Source organism: Theropithecus gelada, chromosome 10, assembly GCF_003255815.1.
Source record: "Theropithecus gelada isolate Dixy chromosome 10, Tgel_1.0, whole genome shotgun sequence".
Classification (NCBI taxonomy): domain Eukaryota; kingdom Metazoa; phylum Chordata; class Mammalia; order Primates; family Cercopithecidae; genus Theropithecus; species Theropithecus gelada.
In genome coordinates this window covers 77,311,112-77,330,301 of record NC_037678.1, presented here as the reverse complement: position 1 = coordinate 77,330,301, position 19,190 = coordinate 77,311,112, and the positions used below count along the sequence as shown (strand labels likewise).

General features: G+C 40.7%; 2 protein-coding genes and 1 long non-coding RNA gene across 6 annotated transcripts in view; 1 reads left to right on the top strand and 2 right to left on the bottom strand.

Moving 5' to 3' along the window:
- The window catches only part of CRLS1 (cardiolipin synthase 1), a 32,740-nt gene extending 29,752 nt beyond the window's left edge, over positions 1 to 2,988 (bottom strand). Inside the window, exons 1-2 of one of the 3 annotated variants that reach the window (XM_025399418.1) lie at positions 2,526 to 2,544; positions 2,242 to 2,411 (exon numbers count right to left, since the gene is read on the bottom strand). Coding sequence is in view for 1 of the 3 variants with exons in the window: in XM_025399417.1 (XP_025255202.1) it covers positions 2,526 to 2,831 (306 nt within the window). In the remaining 2 variants the exon portion in view is untranslated. Of the gene's footprint in view, positions 1 to 1,654; positions 1,808 to 2,241; positions 2,412 to 2,525 lie in introns of those variants that run through there. The other 2 variants (XM_025399417.1, XM_025399419.1) reach the window with 2 other exon arrangements.
- A 180-nt stretch (positions 2,989 to 3,168) lies between these two features.
- On the top strand, positions 3,169 to 17,717 carry LOC112633051. Its single transcript, XR_003121479.1, has 5 exons — positions 3,169 to 3,217; positions 7,606 to 7,727; positions 8,325 to 8,478; positions 14,217 to 14,346; positions 17,011 to 17,717. It is a non-coding gene; the product is annotated as an uncharacterized LOC112633051 (long non-coding RNA).
- Positions 13,025 to 19,190, bottom strand: part of MCM8 (minichromosome maintenance 8 homologous recombination repair factor) — a 44,499-nt gene continuing 38,333 nt past the window's right edge. Inside the window, exons 17-18 of one of the 2 annotated variants that reach the window (XM_025399416.1) lie at positions 14,445 to 14,634; positions 13,025 to 13,837 (exon numbers count right to left, since the gene is read on the bottom strand). In XM_025399416.1, coding sequence (XP_025255201.1) covers positions 13,745 to 13,837; positions 14,445 to 14,634 — 283 coding nt within the window. In that variant the 3' untranslated portion in view covers positions 13,025 to 13,744. The remainder of the gene's footprint in view (positions 13,838 to 14,444; positions 14,635 to 19,190) is intronic. The other variant, XM_025399415.1, reaches the window with a different exon arrangement.

The window sequence follows — 19,190 nt, the reverse complement described above, 5'->3', positions numbered from 1 at the left end:
AGAATCTCCCTTACTCCCTTACACATATCTAAAGAACGGTAATACAGTGTATGGAGGTATGAACGAAGAGAACAAAAGAAGATTGAATTCTATAACCTCATCACTAAGTCAGAAAACCGCTAGAAGAAAATGGAGATAGGAATAGAGATTGTGATATTTGGAAATGGAGAAATTTTGTAAATTTGTTCAAAACAGTCATGGAAATGTTAAGATCCTCAACTAAAAACCAACGGCTTTCTTTTTTTTTTTTTTTTTTTTTTTGAGACGGAGTCTCGCTGTGTCGCCCAGGCTGGAGTGCAGTGGCGCGATCTCGGCTCACTGCAAGCTCCGCCTCCCGGGTTCACGCCATTCTCCCGCCTCAGCCTCCGAGTAGCTGGGACTACAGGCGCCCGCCACCACGCCCGGCTAGTTTTTTGTATTTTTAGTAGAGACGGGGTTTCACCATGTTAGCCAGGATGGTCTCGATCTCCTGACCTCGTCATCCACCCGCCTCGGCCTCCCAAAGTGCTGGGATTACAGGCTTGAGCCACCGCGCCCGGCCCCAACGGCTTTCACAGTTCCCATCTGGGGGCTTTGCGATTCCTTGACACTTCATTTGGAGCCAAGCTGGCTGAAGCTGGCACTAACAAAAGAGCTCTTCGGCAGCTGTCTGAAGAACATCCCCTTCTTGCCAAACAGAATCTGACTCATGAGAGGGTATTTCAGCTTTGAAAAGCGTCGGCCCCGCGGAGCTAAGACAACCTGCACAACAGGGTACAGAAATAAAGACGAGAAAACGCCTTTCCCTAAAGCCTAGATTTTTTTTCTCCACTGAGTCAAGACTGCCAATTCTACCCCATGGGATTTTCTCTTCACTAGAACCCCATTTAACCTCTTTCTTAATCAGTACTAGCCAACTTGCCTGAATCTTAATTTTGGTTGTAAAACAGGTGGCAAAGTCCATTTCTAAAGATATCTTTTAAAATTCTATGAACTATCCTGTTAAAAAAAAAAAAAAAGGATTCTCTAAAGACACTATGTCTGTGTTTATAAAAGAAACCCAGCAATAAAGCACCTCAGCTTGGAGGGATAATTAAATAGTTATCGCTGGGGCCAGGTGGCAGAATACTGTCATTGAAAGCTATAGAAAAACTTCAAATTATCAGAAGAGCAATCATAAAACAAGAAGCAATACAAACCTCTATTGAGATCTTTTACTGAAAGTAATCCACATTATATAATGAAAACATTCTTGGAATACATCCCAAATTCAAGTTCAAATATCAGAGTCCAGAGAAAAAAGATAAGTCTGTTGACCATACTATGGTAGAGAATAAGTCAAATACTGATCAAAGGTTACAGCAACTCAAAGGGAAGAGTGGGAGGGGAGAAGGTTGCACATGGTTGCGAAAAAGCAGTAAGCAAAAGATCAGAAAAAAGGGCCCCAAATTAACTTCAGATATTATCCACAGGGCAAAATTAAAAACAAAGTTGTAAACAGAAACATCATTTCATTTGGCGAATTAACAAACAGAACTGAATGTTGCTGGAACAGCGGAGTTCTTTTTAGCTCCACATAGAATATTTCAGTTAAAGTGTCTCATTAATTTGTAATCATTAAATTTGTAAAAGTTTCAAAGTTAACATTAGGAGAGCTAATCTCAGATTACTCAACCAGATAACCTGTGGCATACTCGACCAACTACTGCCGTTCTGGGAAGGTCTTCAGTCAGGATATGGCAACTTCAAAGTATCCAGCATTCAAACCCCAACATGCTTTAGCTATTAGTGGAGTTGAGACCCCTGCCAGGATCTGGCCACCTCAACCCATGCTGTACAACTGATGAAAGCAGTACAGGGGCCACTGAAGACATAACAATTGAAGATGTAATAATTGCATGAGTCTTGCTAACATGACATCAAAAGCTCTCCCACACTCATGCTCGGGTGTCTTCTGTCTGGGCAGCATATCAACAGGTAAGTGGACAAATACTTCCCTCCGTTACCTCAAGAATAGTTTAAATCTTTTTCTATAATTAAAGGTTAAAAGATCTTTTAATTACGACCTAAATTGTTTAATTAGCCTTCATCCTATAATGTGTAAGGTTACCAAAAGGTCAAATGATGGTGAACGAAACTTGCACAAGCAAACAGAAGGGCCTGTATACCTTCCTAAAGATTCCCAGAGACTTGGCCTAAACACTGGGGATTCACTTCAAAAGAATTAAAAATAGGCTTTTTAATAAGACAAGCGAAGGCTACCTTTACCAATGCAATATGCAGAGGCGGCCCTTCCAGCAACGGGTGCAGACAGAAGGGGGATGAGAGATGATTTCTAACTTGGCCACAGAGACCGTAGGTGGACCCCGCTGGTGACCCTGAAATTCATCCCGACCGAATGACCTGCCAGTAACTTCTCTTCAGGGAACAGTCTAAAAGTTAGGAAACGGAAGCGTCCGAGCTGCACCACCCAGAGCATGTTACTCGAGTTCAGGGGCGGCGACCCCAGCCCAGGGCCGGCCCGCCGCCGCCTCATCGGTACGTACCAGGCTGGGGGTGCTCGCCGGGCCCCACTGGCCGCCCGGGGCTTCGGCGGCGGCGCCCGCTCCGGCCGCTGGCCTGGGGGCCGCCTTCCCCGCGCCCGAGCAGTGGTTCCGCTGGCCGATCCCGGGCAGCCGCAAGCCAAGCGCGGCCGGACGCAGCCTCCAGCGTTCGGCCAGGCAGCCCAAGCAGCATGGCACGGGCGGCAGCAGGGCCCAGCAGGCGCGCCCCTTACTCGGCCGCGTCCCCGGAGCCCAAGCGGCGCCGCGCAGGGCCCCCCACGAGCCGCGCGCCACGCGCAAAGCTAGCATGGCCCTGCGGCCGCGCCGCGGGGACTCGGGCGGCGAGAGCTCAGCAGCCTGGGACACTGGCGAGCCGCTTCTCCATGGAGACCCAGCAACCACACAGAAACTCGACCACCGCTGCCTCCATACTACTTTTCACACCCCAGCACGCTCCACTTATACAGGTGGCAGGGAGCCGCCAAGGGCGGACGCCTTCGCGACGCTTTTACGACACCGTCGCCGTCGGGCTTCCCGGCGCCCCTGGCAAGCCAAGGCCAGCGGGGAGGGAGGGAGAGAAACGAACAAGGTGGGATGATTGCGCAGCCGACGAAGCCGCGAGGAGGCATGAGCCACATCAGGCCCTGGCCTGAAACCCTCCGGGGCGGGTGGCCGGCAGAAGGGCCCCCTCCAAGGTGCGTGCGGCGCCCTACCGTTCTTGTGGGTGGTTTACAGTATCTGGTACAGAAGAAATGATTAATAAATATTGGTTCCAAAATCCTCTCCTTTTTGAGCATTGAAGGAAGATGCATATGCCAAAAATATAAGCATTAGAAAATGTTAATAGCAATGGCTAATTGTTTTGCTGAAAACAGTAATATATTATCCAGAATCAATGTTAACCTATGAGAATTGTGTTTTTAAATAGTTTTTAAATTATCTTAAATGTTTACATTGCTAGTACAAAAGTTTCGATTATACTATATAACCAGGCTATAGTGCATCATCAGGTTTAATCCTCCCAACCACTGCAAGGTGAGGGTTCCATTATTACTTTACAGATAAGGAAACTTAGGTGTAGAAAGGTTAAGAAACTTGCCTATAATACTCGAGATAGTTATGAATCAGTTCACCATTAATTAGCTGATTAATATATTCAGATTAGTATATTAAATATATTGATATATCAATATTAATTTGCAATGTTACAGTTTTTTCTTGTTCAGTGTTGAACTGAATTTGAATGGTTCTTGCCGCCTCTCCACTATCCCCCCCACTAACCCCATCTATGATGGCTGAACTACCTTACAGTTGAGTTTAAAGTCTTAACTCGGGTAGTTAGGAAAGGGAAAGGCCAACTGAAAGTGAGCAACATGGTAGATGAAGCAGCGGGTATTTATCCAAAAATCATTTTATCAAAAAAAAAAAATCTATTTCTTACATTGAAATCCTGACATTGACAGAAAAATTGAAACTTTTGTACCAGCAATGTAAAAATTTTTTAAAATTTAAAAACTATTTAAAAACACAATTCTCATAGGTAAACATTGATTCTGGATAACCCTGGCAAGAGGGAGTGGGCAGGATTACAGTTTCTCCCTTCCTTTCATGAGATTGCCTTTATTCACTCTCCGCTTCCTGATATAAGACACTCATTGTCTCTTGGGACTTCTTAGTATTCCCTATATTCAGTCTGTACTTCATCTGCCTCTAATCCTTGGCACTGAGGACACAAACTTGCTTTTGTGTGTTTTTTCCGTTTGTTGCTCTGATAGGTTTTATTTCTATTACTTATGGTATATGTCCAAACTTTCCTTAATTTTTTCTAAATTAATTCTAGTCCTACTGTGTTGATTTCTTCAACTTCTATACTATTTATGGTAATCTAGTTTTATCCAGGCTTTGTGTCCTCAAGAATAACACCATTACCTGAGCTCTTCACTAATTTCCCTTATTGTTTGGAGCGAGCACTCATAGGTTTCTGTTTTAGATACCATTTTAGTTGTATATATTTTTGTATATTTCAAAATATGGAATTAAATTATACTGTTATCAATGTTTAAAATAGAACATCTCCAAAATTATCTATGTAGCAAATTTTATGTTCTTCCTATTTTTCACTTCAATATAAAATTAGAGAAAAACACTCCAAGATACAATAGAGCCTGCCAATTAAAATATAATAAACTGTTTTGTATTAAGAAAGCCAGCTCTACTACAAACTGCTGATGGCTAATTAAGTCTTTAAAAAGTAGGGGAATAAAGTGGCTGGCATTTTGGCCTGAAGGACAATGACTGCTCAATACTTAGGACTAAAGAGTAACATGCTTTTAACAAACTGTTTCCCTAACATTTTAAGATGGGAGAACATCCAGCTATCAGTCTTTGATCTTATTTTCTAGAACTTGACAGAAGTCAATAAATGAACAGGTTAATCTGGGAAAAAGGATGGAGAAAATGCAGAAACCCAGTGAAGTAGGGTTTAGAGCAGGGCGGGGGGCAGAGGAAACCAAAATATTCTACAGTTAGTAACTGGTTTATAATGCTCATTTCCTGTTTTATGAATTCTGTAATAATTTCTATCCAAGCAGATAAACTAAACACACAGGCACCTCATATGTGTGAAGGGACTGGGAATATCTGTCATTGAACTTTTTTCCCAAAATGGGGAAAAAATTAGAATAGTAAGTCTGTAATAAAAATAGAAATAAAAATCCATATATAAATTCTAAGTTTTATGAAGTTCATTTCAAATTTTTCTCTCTCCACCCTTGTATCAGAATTATTTTCATAAGTAACCAAAATGTACTGGTCAGGTGTCTTATCCCAACTTCTGTAGTCAATCATGTAAGTGCTTACACCAAGAGAATGTGAAAAGAGAAAGGATTGTTCAATCTTGAATAATTAGCCTGCTATTAACTGTTTAGTTCATCCTTTCATTCATCCTTTGCTGAGAAGTTGTGAAAATAAAAATTCTGCCCCTAGAGGGTAGTATTGTCTTGCCACGTTTAACGTTTTCCTTGGTAAGTTGCAAAGTGCTGTGTATGACTGTGCTGTATATTGGAACAAATTACCTCTTTGCTACAACTTCTTGGAATCTGTTTTTAGGCTTTCTGGTTTTTTTTGTTTTGTTTTGTTTGAGATGAAGTCTCGCCCCGTTCTCACCCAGGCTGGAGTGCAGTGGTGCTATCTCGGCTTATTGCAACTTCCGCCTCCCAGGTTCAAGCGATTCTCCTGCCTCAGCCTCCCAAGTAGCTGGGATTACAGGCAGATGCCACCACGCCCGGCTAGTTATTGTGTTTTTAGTAGAGACAAGGTTTCACCATGTTGGTCAGGCTAGTCTCGAACTCCCAACCTCAAGTGATCTGTCCACCTCTGGCCCCCAAAGTGCTGGGATTACAGGTGTGAGCCACCATGCCCGGGCTCTTTTTAGGCTTTTGAAAATTCTGCAACCCAATCATTCTCTCTCATTTATCACTTCTATTTGAAGTTTAAGCTTTTTGAGAAGGAAATTTTATTCCAAATCTATTATGAATATTTTCTGCCTAGGGATAAATGAACAAAGTCTAGAAATATGTGTACTGCGTTTTTATATCAGATATGCAGTGTAATGTAGTGTTAGCTACTTGTGTTATTTAGTCTAGGACACAATAAACTTGAGCTACTTTTTGTTTCCTAAAACCAAAAGAAGATAATGTAAAGAAGGTTGTTTTGCAAATGGGTCTTATGTAAATATTAATGATTGGAAGTTAAATCAAGTTAAAACAGCTGGATATGGTGGCTCATCCCTGTAATTCCAGCACTTTGGGAGGCCAAGGTGCGTGGACTGCTTGAGCTCAGGAGTTCAAGACCAGCCTGGGCACTGTGAGGACACTCCCCCCGCTGACCCCCGTACCCCACCTGCTCCCCCTGTCCCCCCCAAGCACCCCGCCATCTCTACCAAAAATACAAAAAAAATAGCTGGGCATGATGGTGGGTGCCTGTGGTACCAGCTACTCAGGAGGCTGAGGTGGGAGGATTGCTTGAGCCCGGCGGGGGGCAGAAGTTGCAGTGAGCCGAGATTGTGCCTCTGCACTCCATCCAGCCTGGGTGACAGACCAAGGCCGTATCAAAAACAATTCTCTAGGAATCAATGAGAGTTAAGTCTTACAGGAGTACGCTGTAATTACCGGGCACTAAACCCAAAAGTGTGTTTTGAATAACTAGTAATTCAAATAAGGCACAGGTTTCAATCATTGTAATAAACACACCGTCCCACAGCCTAAATAGGAAAAAACTAAATGATGGGATTTAGATTTGAAACACATGTAAGCAAGAGTGCATTCCTGGTAGGGCCAAGCACCTTGGGTATAGAGCCTCAGGACTTGCAGAGATTAACTCCACCTAAACCCTATAATTTAGATTACTGTTTAAATTATCAAGAGATCTAAACTAATTCTCTTTTTCATTTTTATTATTTTATTTTTTATGTGAGACAGGGTCTTACTATGTTGCCCAGGCTAGAGTGCTGTGGCTCTTCACAGGGGCGATAACACTACTGACCAGGACGGGAATTTTGACCTGCTCCATTTCTGGCCTGAGCAGGTCCACCACTCCCAGGAGATCAACATGTTGACACCGAACTTAGTGTGGACACCCAATCAGCAGAGCACACTATAATAGCCCAGAATTCCTGGCTTCAAGCAATCCTCCTGCCTCAGCCTCCTGTGAGCTGGGACTACAGGCATGTGCCACTGCACCTGGCTAAACTAATTCTTATGTCAACTTCTAGTGCCAACCTTTCCACATTACTTCCTGAAAAAGTACTGATATCACTAGAATATGTGAACAATTAAGTCATTACTAAGTTTTTATATGGTTCTTTTGGAATCTTTTGAAAAGAAACAACATTCTCATAAGGCAGGCATTATCTACAAATAAGAAAGTAAAATGGTTGGTTTTAATATTTTTTTCCTCTCTGCTTGCAATATTTTAAAGGTGACAAAGGGATTTTTAACATCATTTAGTATACAACTTGCTTTATTTTCCATTCCATTCCCCCTTCCTGTAAAGATTTAAGAATCTTGTTTTCCTTTTGTTACAGGGGTCCCCAAACCCTGGGCTGTGGACCAGTACCAATCCATGGCCTGTTAGGAACCAGGCCACACAGCAGGAGGCGAGCGGCAGGCAAGTGAGCATCACCACCTGAGCTCTGCCTCCTGCCAGGTCAGCAGCGCATTAGATTATCATAGGAGTGTGAACCCTATTGTGAACTGCACATGCAAGGATGTGCATTCCTTATGAGAATCTTAACTAATGATGACTTGAGGTGGAAGTTTCATCCCGAAACATCCCCCCACCCAAGTCCGTGGAAAATTGTCTCCCTTGAAACCAGTCTCTGATGCCAAAAAGGCTGGGAATTACTGCTTCAGAAAGCCTTGTTTTAATGTCACATGCAACTGTCCTTTCTATTCAGAACATGTGACTGAATTTTGAAAGGTGGTAGACCACCTGTTTCCCTCTGTCCCTACCAGAAAAAAATTAAACCAGTACTGTGATCTTTTTAAATGGTTTATTTCTGAGAGGAACCTTCAAATGTGAGCACGAGATAATTTTTCCCTCCAAATCCTAGGCATTTTAGTTAATTTAAAATGGGTTTATGTAATACCTGCAAATGGAATGCAAACATACCATTTTTTTCTTCTCTCAGCCACATGAAGAATTTTGTTTTTGAACATGGTAAAATATTCTTCAGGTATTAATTTCCTATACATACCTCATAGTCCTTACTGTTTATATTTTGGGTTTTTTGTTTTGTTTTAGAGACACTGCACTCCAGATAGACTCGCTGTTACCCAGTCTGGAATGCAGTGGTGTGATCATAGCTCAGTGCAGCCTCAAACTCCTGGACTCAAGTAATTCTACTGCCTCAGCCTCCTGAGTAGCTGGAACTACAGGCACATGCCACCATGCCCAGGTATTTTTTTTTTAGAGATAGGGTCTCCCTGTATATTCCCTGGGCTGGTTGGTCTCCAATTCCAGACCTTAAACAGTTCTCTTGCCTCGGCTTCCCAAAGTGCTAAGATTACAGATGTGAGCCACCATGCCCAGCCCTGTTTACATGTTTACAAACCATGTCACCACACAACCCAGCATTTTGTATTCAGTTAAATCAGATTGTTTAATAACCTTAACTGTGAGGCCGGGCAAAGTGGCTCACATCTGTAATCCTAGCACTTTGGGAGGCCGAGGTGGGCAGATCACCTGAGGTCAGCAGTTCGAGACCAGCCTGATCAATATGGTAAAACCTCGTCTCTACTAAAGATACAAAAATTAGCCGGGGGTGGTGGCACACACCTGTCGTCTCAGCTACTCAGGCTGAGACGGGAGAATTGCTTGAACCCAGGTGGCAGAAGTTGCAGTGAGTCGAGATCTCACCATTGCACTCCAGCCTGGATGACAGAGCGCAACTCCATCTCAAAAATAAAAAAACAAAAACAAAAACCTTAACTGTGGTGTACATACTGAGATGTAAAAAAAGACTCTAGAGCCACCCACAGTCCTTGGCCTAAGGCCTCCTTCCGTCATCTGCAAAGCCAGTAATGCTGCATCTGTGCCTTCTGTAGTCACATCTTCCTCTGGCTCTCTTTGGCCTCCCTCTTCCACTTTAAAGGTTCTTTCTAATTATATTAGACCCATGCAGATAATACAAAATAATCTCCCTGTTTTAAGGTCATCTGATTAGCAATCTTAATTTCCCTTTGCTATGTAACCTAAGACATTCACAAGTTCTGGGCATTAGGATGTGATGTCTTGCAGGATGGGTACTATTCTGCCTAGCAAACATGTGAATGCATGAATGCAGTGTTCTGAGGTGCTTCTCAGGACTTAGAAGAGTCATTTTAATACTAAAGATAATACACATTCTCTAAGGAAGAGGAGTTTGCAGACTATCCAGTGTTTTCAATATATCTAGATGTTTCAACCTGAGGAAGCTGATTACTATATACTATATATAGTGCATAGTGTATATACTATATACAATATATAGTGTATATATAGTGTATATACTATATACATAGTGTATATATAGTGTATATGCTATATACATTGTATATATAGTATAGTATATACATAGTATATATAGTATACTGTATAGTGTATAGAGTATACTGTATAGTATATATACTCTCTATACTACATAGAGTATATATAGAGTGTATATAGTTATACTCTATATAGAGTATACATACTATAAAGTATATATAGATATATACTATATCTGTGTATATATATCTGTATAACTATAAAGTTATATATACACTATATATATCAGTGGAACCCAATTCACATCTGGAAATCTACCTGCAAAGGGAGTCTGGGAATTGTGGTTATTTTCTCACCTTCCAGCCCCTGCATTATAGGAAGGCACACTGGAGAGCAGAATGAACCCTGAATACCAAATCACCGTATCATTGTATCTACATTTATCTACCTCTTTAGCTAGTCAGTATCCATACAATTGTTTATGAATTCAATGCATTCATAAACAATATACGAATATTATTTAATATTCTTCTGTATAACAACAGCAACTATAACATGTTAATGGAAGTACAATATTTCCCTTCTTTATCAAAGGGGAGCTATAAAGATCCATCAGTCACAGGGTGGTGTTTATTCCTCTCCTTGTTCAGTTATACTCTCACCTTGATATCCTCTATCCTAAAAATGAAATGATCAAGTTGATTACCACCAGTACAATTTACTTAACACAATATTGGAAAAGAGAGGAGGCTGGGCGTGGTGGCTCATACCTGTAGTCTCAGCTACTCCGGAAGCCCTGGAGTTTGAGATCAGCTTGGGCAACAAAGGAAGACCTCATCTCTCCTAAAAATCAAAATTAGCTGGGTATGGTGTTGCATTCCTGTAGTTCTAGCTACTCAGGAGGCTGAGGTAGGAGGATTGCTTGAGCCCAGGAGATCAAGGCTTCATCATGTCACTGCACTCCAGCCTTGGCGACAGAACAAGACCCCCATCTCTTAAAATTTCATCTCGCAGCTAGGCGTAGTGGTGCATGCCTGTAGTCTCAGCTATTCAAGAGGCTGAGGTGGGAGGGCTGCTTGGGTTGAGGAGTTCAAGTACATCCTGGACAACATGGCAAGACCACCGTCTCTTAAAAAAGAAACTTTCGGCCCGGCACGATGGCTCATGCCTGTAATCCCAGCACTTTGGGAGGCCGCGGCAGGCAGATCACCTGAGGTCAGGAGTTCAAGACCAGCCTGACCAACATGGAGAAACCCTGTCTCTACTAAAAATACAAAATTAGCTGGGCATGGTAGCACATGCCTGTAATCCCAGCTACTTGGGAGGCAGAGGCAGGAGAAACACTTGAACCCAGGAGGCGGAGGTTGCGGTGAGCCGAGATCGCGCCACTGTACTCCAGCCCGAGCAAAAAGAGTGAAACTCTGTCTCAAAAAAAAAAACACACAAGAAAAAGAAACTTTCATGATGTCATGTTTTCTTGCTTTGCATGTTTCTGTTCTGACATTTGTACTTAGGATTTGTTTTAATCAGCAATGGTGATACAGAAACAACTGCCTATAGAAAATTACTTTCGTCTCCCAAGAGGGCATGCCACACCACACCAGGCCACATTAGGAAACACCACAGTCAGGCAGTACAGAACCAAGTGAAAAGCCTAGGCCAGAGCTTTGTTGCTACAGTGGTTGAAAGGTGTGGGGACACCCCCTATCGCGCAGGAAGTGAAATACTATATATTGGGGTTCGTGGTTGGAGGGACTGTAATGTGATGTTTGCATACCCACAAAAGCTGGATGGTAAGGGAAAGCTAAACAGCATTTGTTAGTTTGGCCCTGTGATTAATGGATGCTAAATACAGAATCTAAGGAAACATGGAACAATTTCTTCTGAAAATGTACGTTTATGTCTTTTAAAAAATAAATGTATATAATATCCTTAACCTTTGAGACTTATTTTCCTCTTTGAACAATAAATTAGTACATTTCCTCTTCTGTCTACCACTTTATTTTGGGTGATATTATTTATGTGTTGACTTTCATGAAATGTTTTAAATTCTATTAATAGATTTTTTTTAGCTTTAAGTATCTCTTATTTAGTTTGGAGAAAGAGTCTTACTCTGTTGCCCAGGCTGGAGTACAGCGGTGTGATCTTGGCTCACTGCAACCTCTGCCTCCCGGGTTCAAGCGATTCTCCTGCCTCAGCCTCCCTAGTAGCTGGGACTACAGGCGCGTGCCACCATGCCTGAGTTATTTGCTTTAAATATCTTTTAACCCCTAGCTTTTAAAGACTTCACTATATTTATGCTACTATCTACTTTCTCCTTTTTTTTTTTTTTTTTTTCCCTATAAGAGACAAGGTCTTGCTCTTGCCCAGGCTGGAGTACAGTAGTATACTCATAGCTCACTGTAACCTCAAACTCTTGGGCTCAAGTGATTCTCCTACTTCAGCCTGCACAGTAGCTAGGATAATAGGCATGCACCACCATGCCCAGCTAATCTATTTTTTGTAGAGATAGGGTCTCAATGTGTTGCACAGGCTGTTCTCAAAACTGGCTTCAAGTGATCCTCCTGCCTCAACCTCCCAAAGCTCTGGGATTATAGATGTGAGCCACTGCGCCTAGCCCCTCTTTTTATTCCTGATTTCTTCTTCCTCACTTAAAAAAAAAATTACATTGTGGTCTGTAACAATAGTCTCCACATCTTAGTTTTGGTCCTACAGTTAAACATCTGATATATACTGCCAGTTCTTTTTATTTACATTTTCCATTCATCTTCTGGTTTGCTGGAAGCTGTATTTCAGTAGATTCTCCAACAATGGTTATTTCCTGAGTTCTTGTATGTTACAAAGTGTTGGTTGGATTTATAAATGATTGATAGTTTGGCTGGCAACCCTGTAACATCTGAATCCTCTAACAACATATGAGAAATTCTGGTCTTATTGATCCCACCACCCAAAAGTAGAACCAGGAAAACTCCCTAGCAGCCTATGAAAGGGGAATATAACATAACCTTTTTCAATCAGATGTCTTTGGATGAGATTTCTTTTTTGAATTCAGCAATTTAGGGAGGCGCCTCATGGAGAATCCTTTTGTTGCTGTTCTGGTGTGGGTGGGGGCATTCTTCTACCTATTGTTGCTGCAGAAGTGGCAAAGGTAGGGCATGGTGGCAGTACCACTTTCTTCCAGTGCCCTGTGTGTCAGCAGTGTCAGCAGCTTCTTCCTTGGTCTAATTCTAAGGCATGGTTTTACAAATTGCTGCTGTAAGCTTACCCTCCCGGTTCACCTGCCTTCTAATAATTCCGTGAGCTAACCAAAATTCTTTCAAAAAACTTCTCCTGCTTAATCAGTCTGTTTCTATTGTTTGCAAGCAAGACTCTATTATAAACTACAGCCTGTAGAATAAATGAGGCCTATTACTAAATGGCTAAAATCAAAAATTGGGGATTTTGTATTTTGACATGGGAAAACTATGAAATTCAAATTTTAGTGTCCATAAATATTTATTGGAACGCAGAATATGTAAATGTTCATTGGTTTATATATTTGTCTGAATGCCTACATTTGATATGCAAAACTATGAAATACACATATAAAAGGCAGGTCAAAAATATAACTATAAAAAATTTATAAGTAATTTTAGCCTTTTGGAGAATTTATTTAACAATTAACACATGGCTACCACTACAATTTTTTTTTATTTTTTTGAGTCAAGAGTTACTCTATTGCCCAGGCTGGAGTGCAGTGAATGGTGTGTTCGTGGCTCACTGTAAGCTCAAACTCCTGGGCTCAAATAATCCTCCTGCCTCAGCCTCACAAGTAGCTGAGACCACAGGGATGTGCCACCACACCCAGCTAAGTTTAACTTTTTTTTTTTTTTTTTTTTTTAAAGAAATGGGGTCTTGCTATGTTGCCCAAGGTTGGTCTCAAACCCTGGTCTTGAGCAATCCTCTCACCTCAGCCTCCTGAATCGCCGTGATTACAGTGTGAGCTACTGCATCTGGAGACTTTATCACTTCTTAAATTAGTTTATTATATTTAATGCTTTTTTCTTATAATACTTTTGGGACATCATTTTTCAGAGAACAGTATTTGAGTGTGTGTGTGTGTGTGTATGTGTGTGTCTGTGCACGCACACATATTTTCACTGAGATGGCTTTAATATGCTAATAAACCCAGAAGGCCCTAACTTGGTGAAGTCCTTTTACATAGTTTGAAGCTGGTAAACTTTTGGGCCTTTTTTCAAGAGGTAACCCTGGTCATTTAGTGATCCAATAAAGTTTTCAAAATCAGCAACCTGGAAGAAAACATCAAAAGGTTTAGCCCATTAAGTAACATGTCAAAATATTACTTTTAAAATAAATCTCTCAAACAATAATATGTAACTGTAAAGTTTTGTTGCCAAATAAAATTGTGTTTACTTCTTACAGAGCAAACTGCCTATATTTGAGCTCTGGATTCTATAAAGCCTAGATGAATAAAAAATAAAAATTCCAATAGGCAGAGAATATTTTACATTTGTTTCAGGTTAGCTGAAAAACAAAAATCAAACTAACTTTTGAAATTAAGAAGTTAATTTTCCATAATGTGTAATAGCACGTTTGAAGTGCTATTATGTTGATTTTCACAAGAACTTTGAAGTAGGAATAGCAGGTATAATCATGTCCATTTAACAGATGAGGGAACTGAGGTTAAAAGATACTAAGATGACTTATCCACAAGAAACTTTCAAAAAAACATACAGACTGTGTCTTACTACAATGTTTCCCTCTATCAAGATGCTGAAAAGCCTTTGAGAAGAAGCAGGTATGAATTTTAAATAAGTAAAAACTGTTTCTGTTCTACTATATATTAATAAGGACCTCCTGAAATTATTACAAAAGAGATTAACTAGTTTAACATACCTGAATGTTTAGTTCTTTGGCAATCTGCCGAAGTTGATGAAATTGAAATATATTATTATAAGTTCTTTCAGCAATGTTGTTGAGAGCAGAAATAAATCTTTTTGCTGTTGACCTGTTGCTCATTCCAGAACCATGCTGGGATCGCTCAAAATCTAGGTTCCCAAATTCATCAGAGTAAGTTCCTAGCATGCTTAAAAAGAAAGGAAGAAAAAAATTACCCAATGTGGCACTGCCATAGAAATTGTTGTCCTGGGCTTTGAGGTTACAGAAGAAAAATTTGGAAGTAGCCACTAGGCTCACTTAGTAAACATTTCAACATGTGTTTATTGAGTGGCCACTTTGAAATTCACTATGATAAGGATTGATAAGGAATAAAAATATTTTGGACACAATTACTGCTTTTAAGAAACTTCTAAATTTGAAGAGAGAAATGCATAAAAACACAAAATTGATAAACTACAATATAAATACCTGGGACATTCTTTTTGATTCATGAAGAAAAGAAATTCTAAATATAATAAATTTAGACTTTACTGAATAAAAATGCGTCCTATCTCCTGGAGCAGCATCTGGCGGCACCAGTATTTTAAAAAAAAGGTATTTAAAATACTATAGGAATGAACTAGAAAGGTTATGGTGAGTTGCAGTGATAATGGTTAGATATTAAAGGATGCACCTGTTACCGCCAGATTTCTTCTGCTTCGTCTTATTTTCCCAATATCACCAAGGAAAGAAATACGTACTTGATAGTGAATTTTAGCTAGAAGTCTGAAAACACCAGTTAGAAACACAATTAACCATCCTGTTTAATCCAACTCTATTGCTGATTCCCTGCTTGAACAATGGGATAGCTGTATTTCACAGCCAGAATAACTGGCAAAACTGTTATTTAACCAGGAATTAATTAATTAGTCAAATACATACTGGTCACCTGCTGGGCAATAGGCTTATAGTGGTGAACAAAACAGGTATAATCCCTCCCCTTAAGGAGCATGCAGGAATGATTTTAATGGGTTATAAACAATAAAGCTTCCTTTTGTTCTTTGAGTAGTTAAAAGCCTACGTTATACATAAAAGCCTACATAGGAATGAGTCATTCAAATAAGACTATTAAAAATGATAAAACAGCAAGATGGTGTTTTCCTCTGAAATACAGCATAATCTCTTTTATGATGAACCTCCCATATGCTTGTTTCTCATAAGAAAGTTGTTAAAAATGTTTTCGGTTAATAATAATAAGTAACATTTATCTTTTTTTTTTTTTTTTTTTTTTTTTTTTTTGAGACGGAGTCTTGCTCTGTCGCCCAGGCTGGAGTACAGTGGCCGGACCTCAGCTCACTGCAAGCTCCGCCTCCCGGGCTCACGCCATTCTCCTGCCTCAGCCTCCCGAGTAGCTGGGACTACAGGCGCCCGCCACCTCGCCCAGCTAGTTTTTTGTATTTTTTAGTAGAGACGGGGTTTCACCGGGTTAGCCAGGATGGTCTCGATCTCCTGACCTTGTGATCCGCCCGTCTCGGCCTCCCAAAGAGCTGGGATTACAGGCTTGAGCCACCGCGCCCGGCCTACATTTATCTTAATTATATTTATTTACCATAGGCTATCCCACTTAATCCTCCCAGCAATCCTGTGATTTAGGAACTATTTTTATTCCCATTTTATAGATGAAAAAACATTCTTATTAGGTTGGCGCAAGAGTAATAGTGGTTTTTGAAATTTTTTTTTTCTTATGGCAAAAACTGCAACTACTTTTGCACCAATCTACACTAAGATTAAAGTGACTCGCCAGAAGTCACTTTATTAGTAAGTGGCATATCTCAGATTTGAATCTGCTACACTGCTTCAGATTTTAAAAAGCTATGTAAAATATTTGGGCTAGTTTCCTGAAACAGAAAAAAACTCACAGTGATCTCTCACCTTTGAAGGTGGCTCTGTTCTCTTCTGCTACCTCGTGTATTTTCAATTTTAGGAGAAAGCTTATGTCAACTGTTTACTAAATATAAGCATTTAGTTTTTAAAATAAAGCTAAGTGCTCTGGTAACTCAGACAAGCTATGTCACAGTTTAAGAACTTTCTTATTCAACTGTCGGCTTCCCAGTTAAAATGTAATCTTAAAAGGTTTAAAACCACATTAAGGGCAAAAATTGAACAAAGCTGAAGAGATGAAAACCCTGAAATGGAAGATTTAATGAATGAATGAATGATTACTAAGGTCAATTTTACCATCAATGCAGGACATTTACTGAGGGCCTACTTTATGGCAGGCTTGATTCTGGGCCCTGGGAATATACTGGTAAATGAGTCAGATAAGGTCCCTGGCTCTCATGAACTAAGGACAGAATGCATGTTAAGCATAACAAACAGGTAATTCATAATCTAATTTCATTGTGTTTCACTGGATCTTGATCTCTACCATGGAAGTAGTGTCAGGTAATTCCAATCAAACTATTTTCTTTTTCCTGAAAATTTTTATGAATGCCAGTAAACACACTAAGACAATTCAGGGAAACAATCTGGTAATGTCATGTGGGTACTGTTTACACTTAATAATAAGACCTCTTTTTTTCAGGGGCCCAGATGTAAACTGATCTGAAACTTGTTCAAATTTACCACCAAAGCAACTCTGGGAAGCAGTACGAATACAGAGTTCCATGAGACAACACTTAAGAGTTCCTCTTGGACAGGAAAGCACATGCAAACACTGTCCAACATGAGTATTCAGACACGCAGAGAAATCTTATACCAAGTATAAGCCAACCACAAATGGGCAACATAGCATTTTTATTGAAAAGGTAATTATAGCCTAATTTACTCTGCTTAAGCATGATGCTCAGGAGAACTAATCTACCGTGTCCACAGATCAGTGAATTTATTGTGGAGAGACACTAGACAGTTGAGGTGATGTCTGTGGTCTAAGGCCTGCAGAAACTGAGCATTGGTAAAGCCTCAAAAGGAGAATGTTAATTCTGGTTAAGAGAGAAAAGCAGCACGGTAGTGTACCCCTTAATTTGCTCAACAGATGAACAGTCTACAAAGTAGAAACATGATATTCAGGAGAGCCAGGCACCAGAAGACCCAGAGGTCATTAAAAGGAAAAGGAAATCAGGAGTGGGAATCTCAGCCACACTCCCAAAGGTGGAGTGTTCAAGTGCAGGAAGCAGAGAAAGCAAGATGCACACATCCTACACTGTAATCACCTTCTCATCATTAAATAAGAAGTACCTATTTTTAGTCTTTGTTTTTGTTATAGGAAAAAAAGTTAAAATAAAAAAAATTCTGAAATTTTGGTTGGGTTGTGACTTACTTTCCTAATGGGAAAAAATATCTCTGCTAGGTCAGTCTCTAGTCTGGTCTCTCAGAAAGCCATACCCACAAGAAGTCAGGCAGACTACTAGATTTTGTGGCCATTTTTTTACTTCATATGCTAGCATGCCATGCCCCTAGCAGCAAGTTGTATGAGAAAGTCTAGTAAATTTCTAGACTATCTGGTTGCTTATTAAATGGCAACTGGAGGGTCTCCAACATATATTGAGATCAACTGGAGAGGGACTAAAGCCAGGCTGGCAAAATTTCCAGCTACAAGATCCCTCAAACCCTAGTACTGAATCACATAAAGAGAAAATTGATGGATCAAGCACTGTGTGATGCCAGGCGCAGTGGCTCCCACCTGTAATCCCAGCATTTTGGGAGGCCAAGGTGGGCAGATCACCTGAGGTCAGGAGTTCAAGACTAGCCTGGCCAACTTGGCAAAACCCCATCTCTACTGAAAATACAAAAAAATTAGCTGGGCATGGTGGCAGATGCCTATAATCCCCGTTACTCAGGAGGCTGAGGCAGAAGTTGCAGTAAGCTGAGATCACGCCACTGTACTCTCTAGCCTGGATGACAGAGCGAGACTCTGTCTTAAATTTAAAAAAAAAAAAAAAAAGCACTGTGTGATGCCATACCAACAGGATACTTAGACACAGAAGGTGAGTTGTTAGAAATTAGCTGAAAGGGGTCGGGAGTCAATAATTATTAATTTTTCTTATTATGAGGCAGTTACTTTGGTGCCACCAATAAAAAATTAAGAGCTGTCAATTCTAGAATCTTTAAAGCTTTCAAAGACAGCCAGTAGAACCTCACTGCTGCTTACAAACTGAGACTGAATTAAGGAGAAAGGTTCCTCTTCTTCCATGGACTTCCTATAAGGGCAGGAAACAAGCTACAGATGATTGCACCTTCAGGAGGTGACATGGGTGCCCTTCTACCCATATGCATACTTCCAGAGGCAGCAGAGAGAAGACAGCAGCCTCCAGGGATGGGCCAGTACCAGGCTGGGGTCAAAGAGACAACTAGGTAAAGTGTCTCCCTATGAGGAAAAGACAAGAAGAAAAGGATCTGCAGCTAAGACATACTGCACAATTTAGATGGAGGGCATTGAGGACTAGAACATAAAAATTCTTTGAAAAGGGTAATTTTAGAAACTTCTTATCTAGGATGAGATCTGCCAGTTTTTGAGGCCTTCAGTTTATGGTATAACTCAGAGAAAAGGGGATCTGCTCAGCCTCATCTGAATATCAACAAAACTTGCACTATCAGGTCAGGTGTGGTGGCTCACACCTGTAATCCCTGCACTTTGGGAGGACGAGGCAGGCAGATCACTTAAGGCCAGGAGATGGAGACCATCCTGGTCAACATGGTGTAACCCCGTCTCTACTAAAAATACAAAAATCCGCCAGGTGTGGTGGCATGCACCTGTAGTCCCAG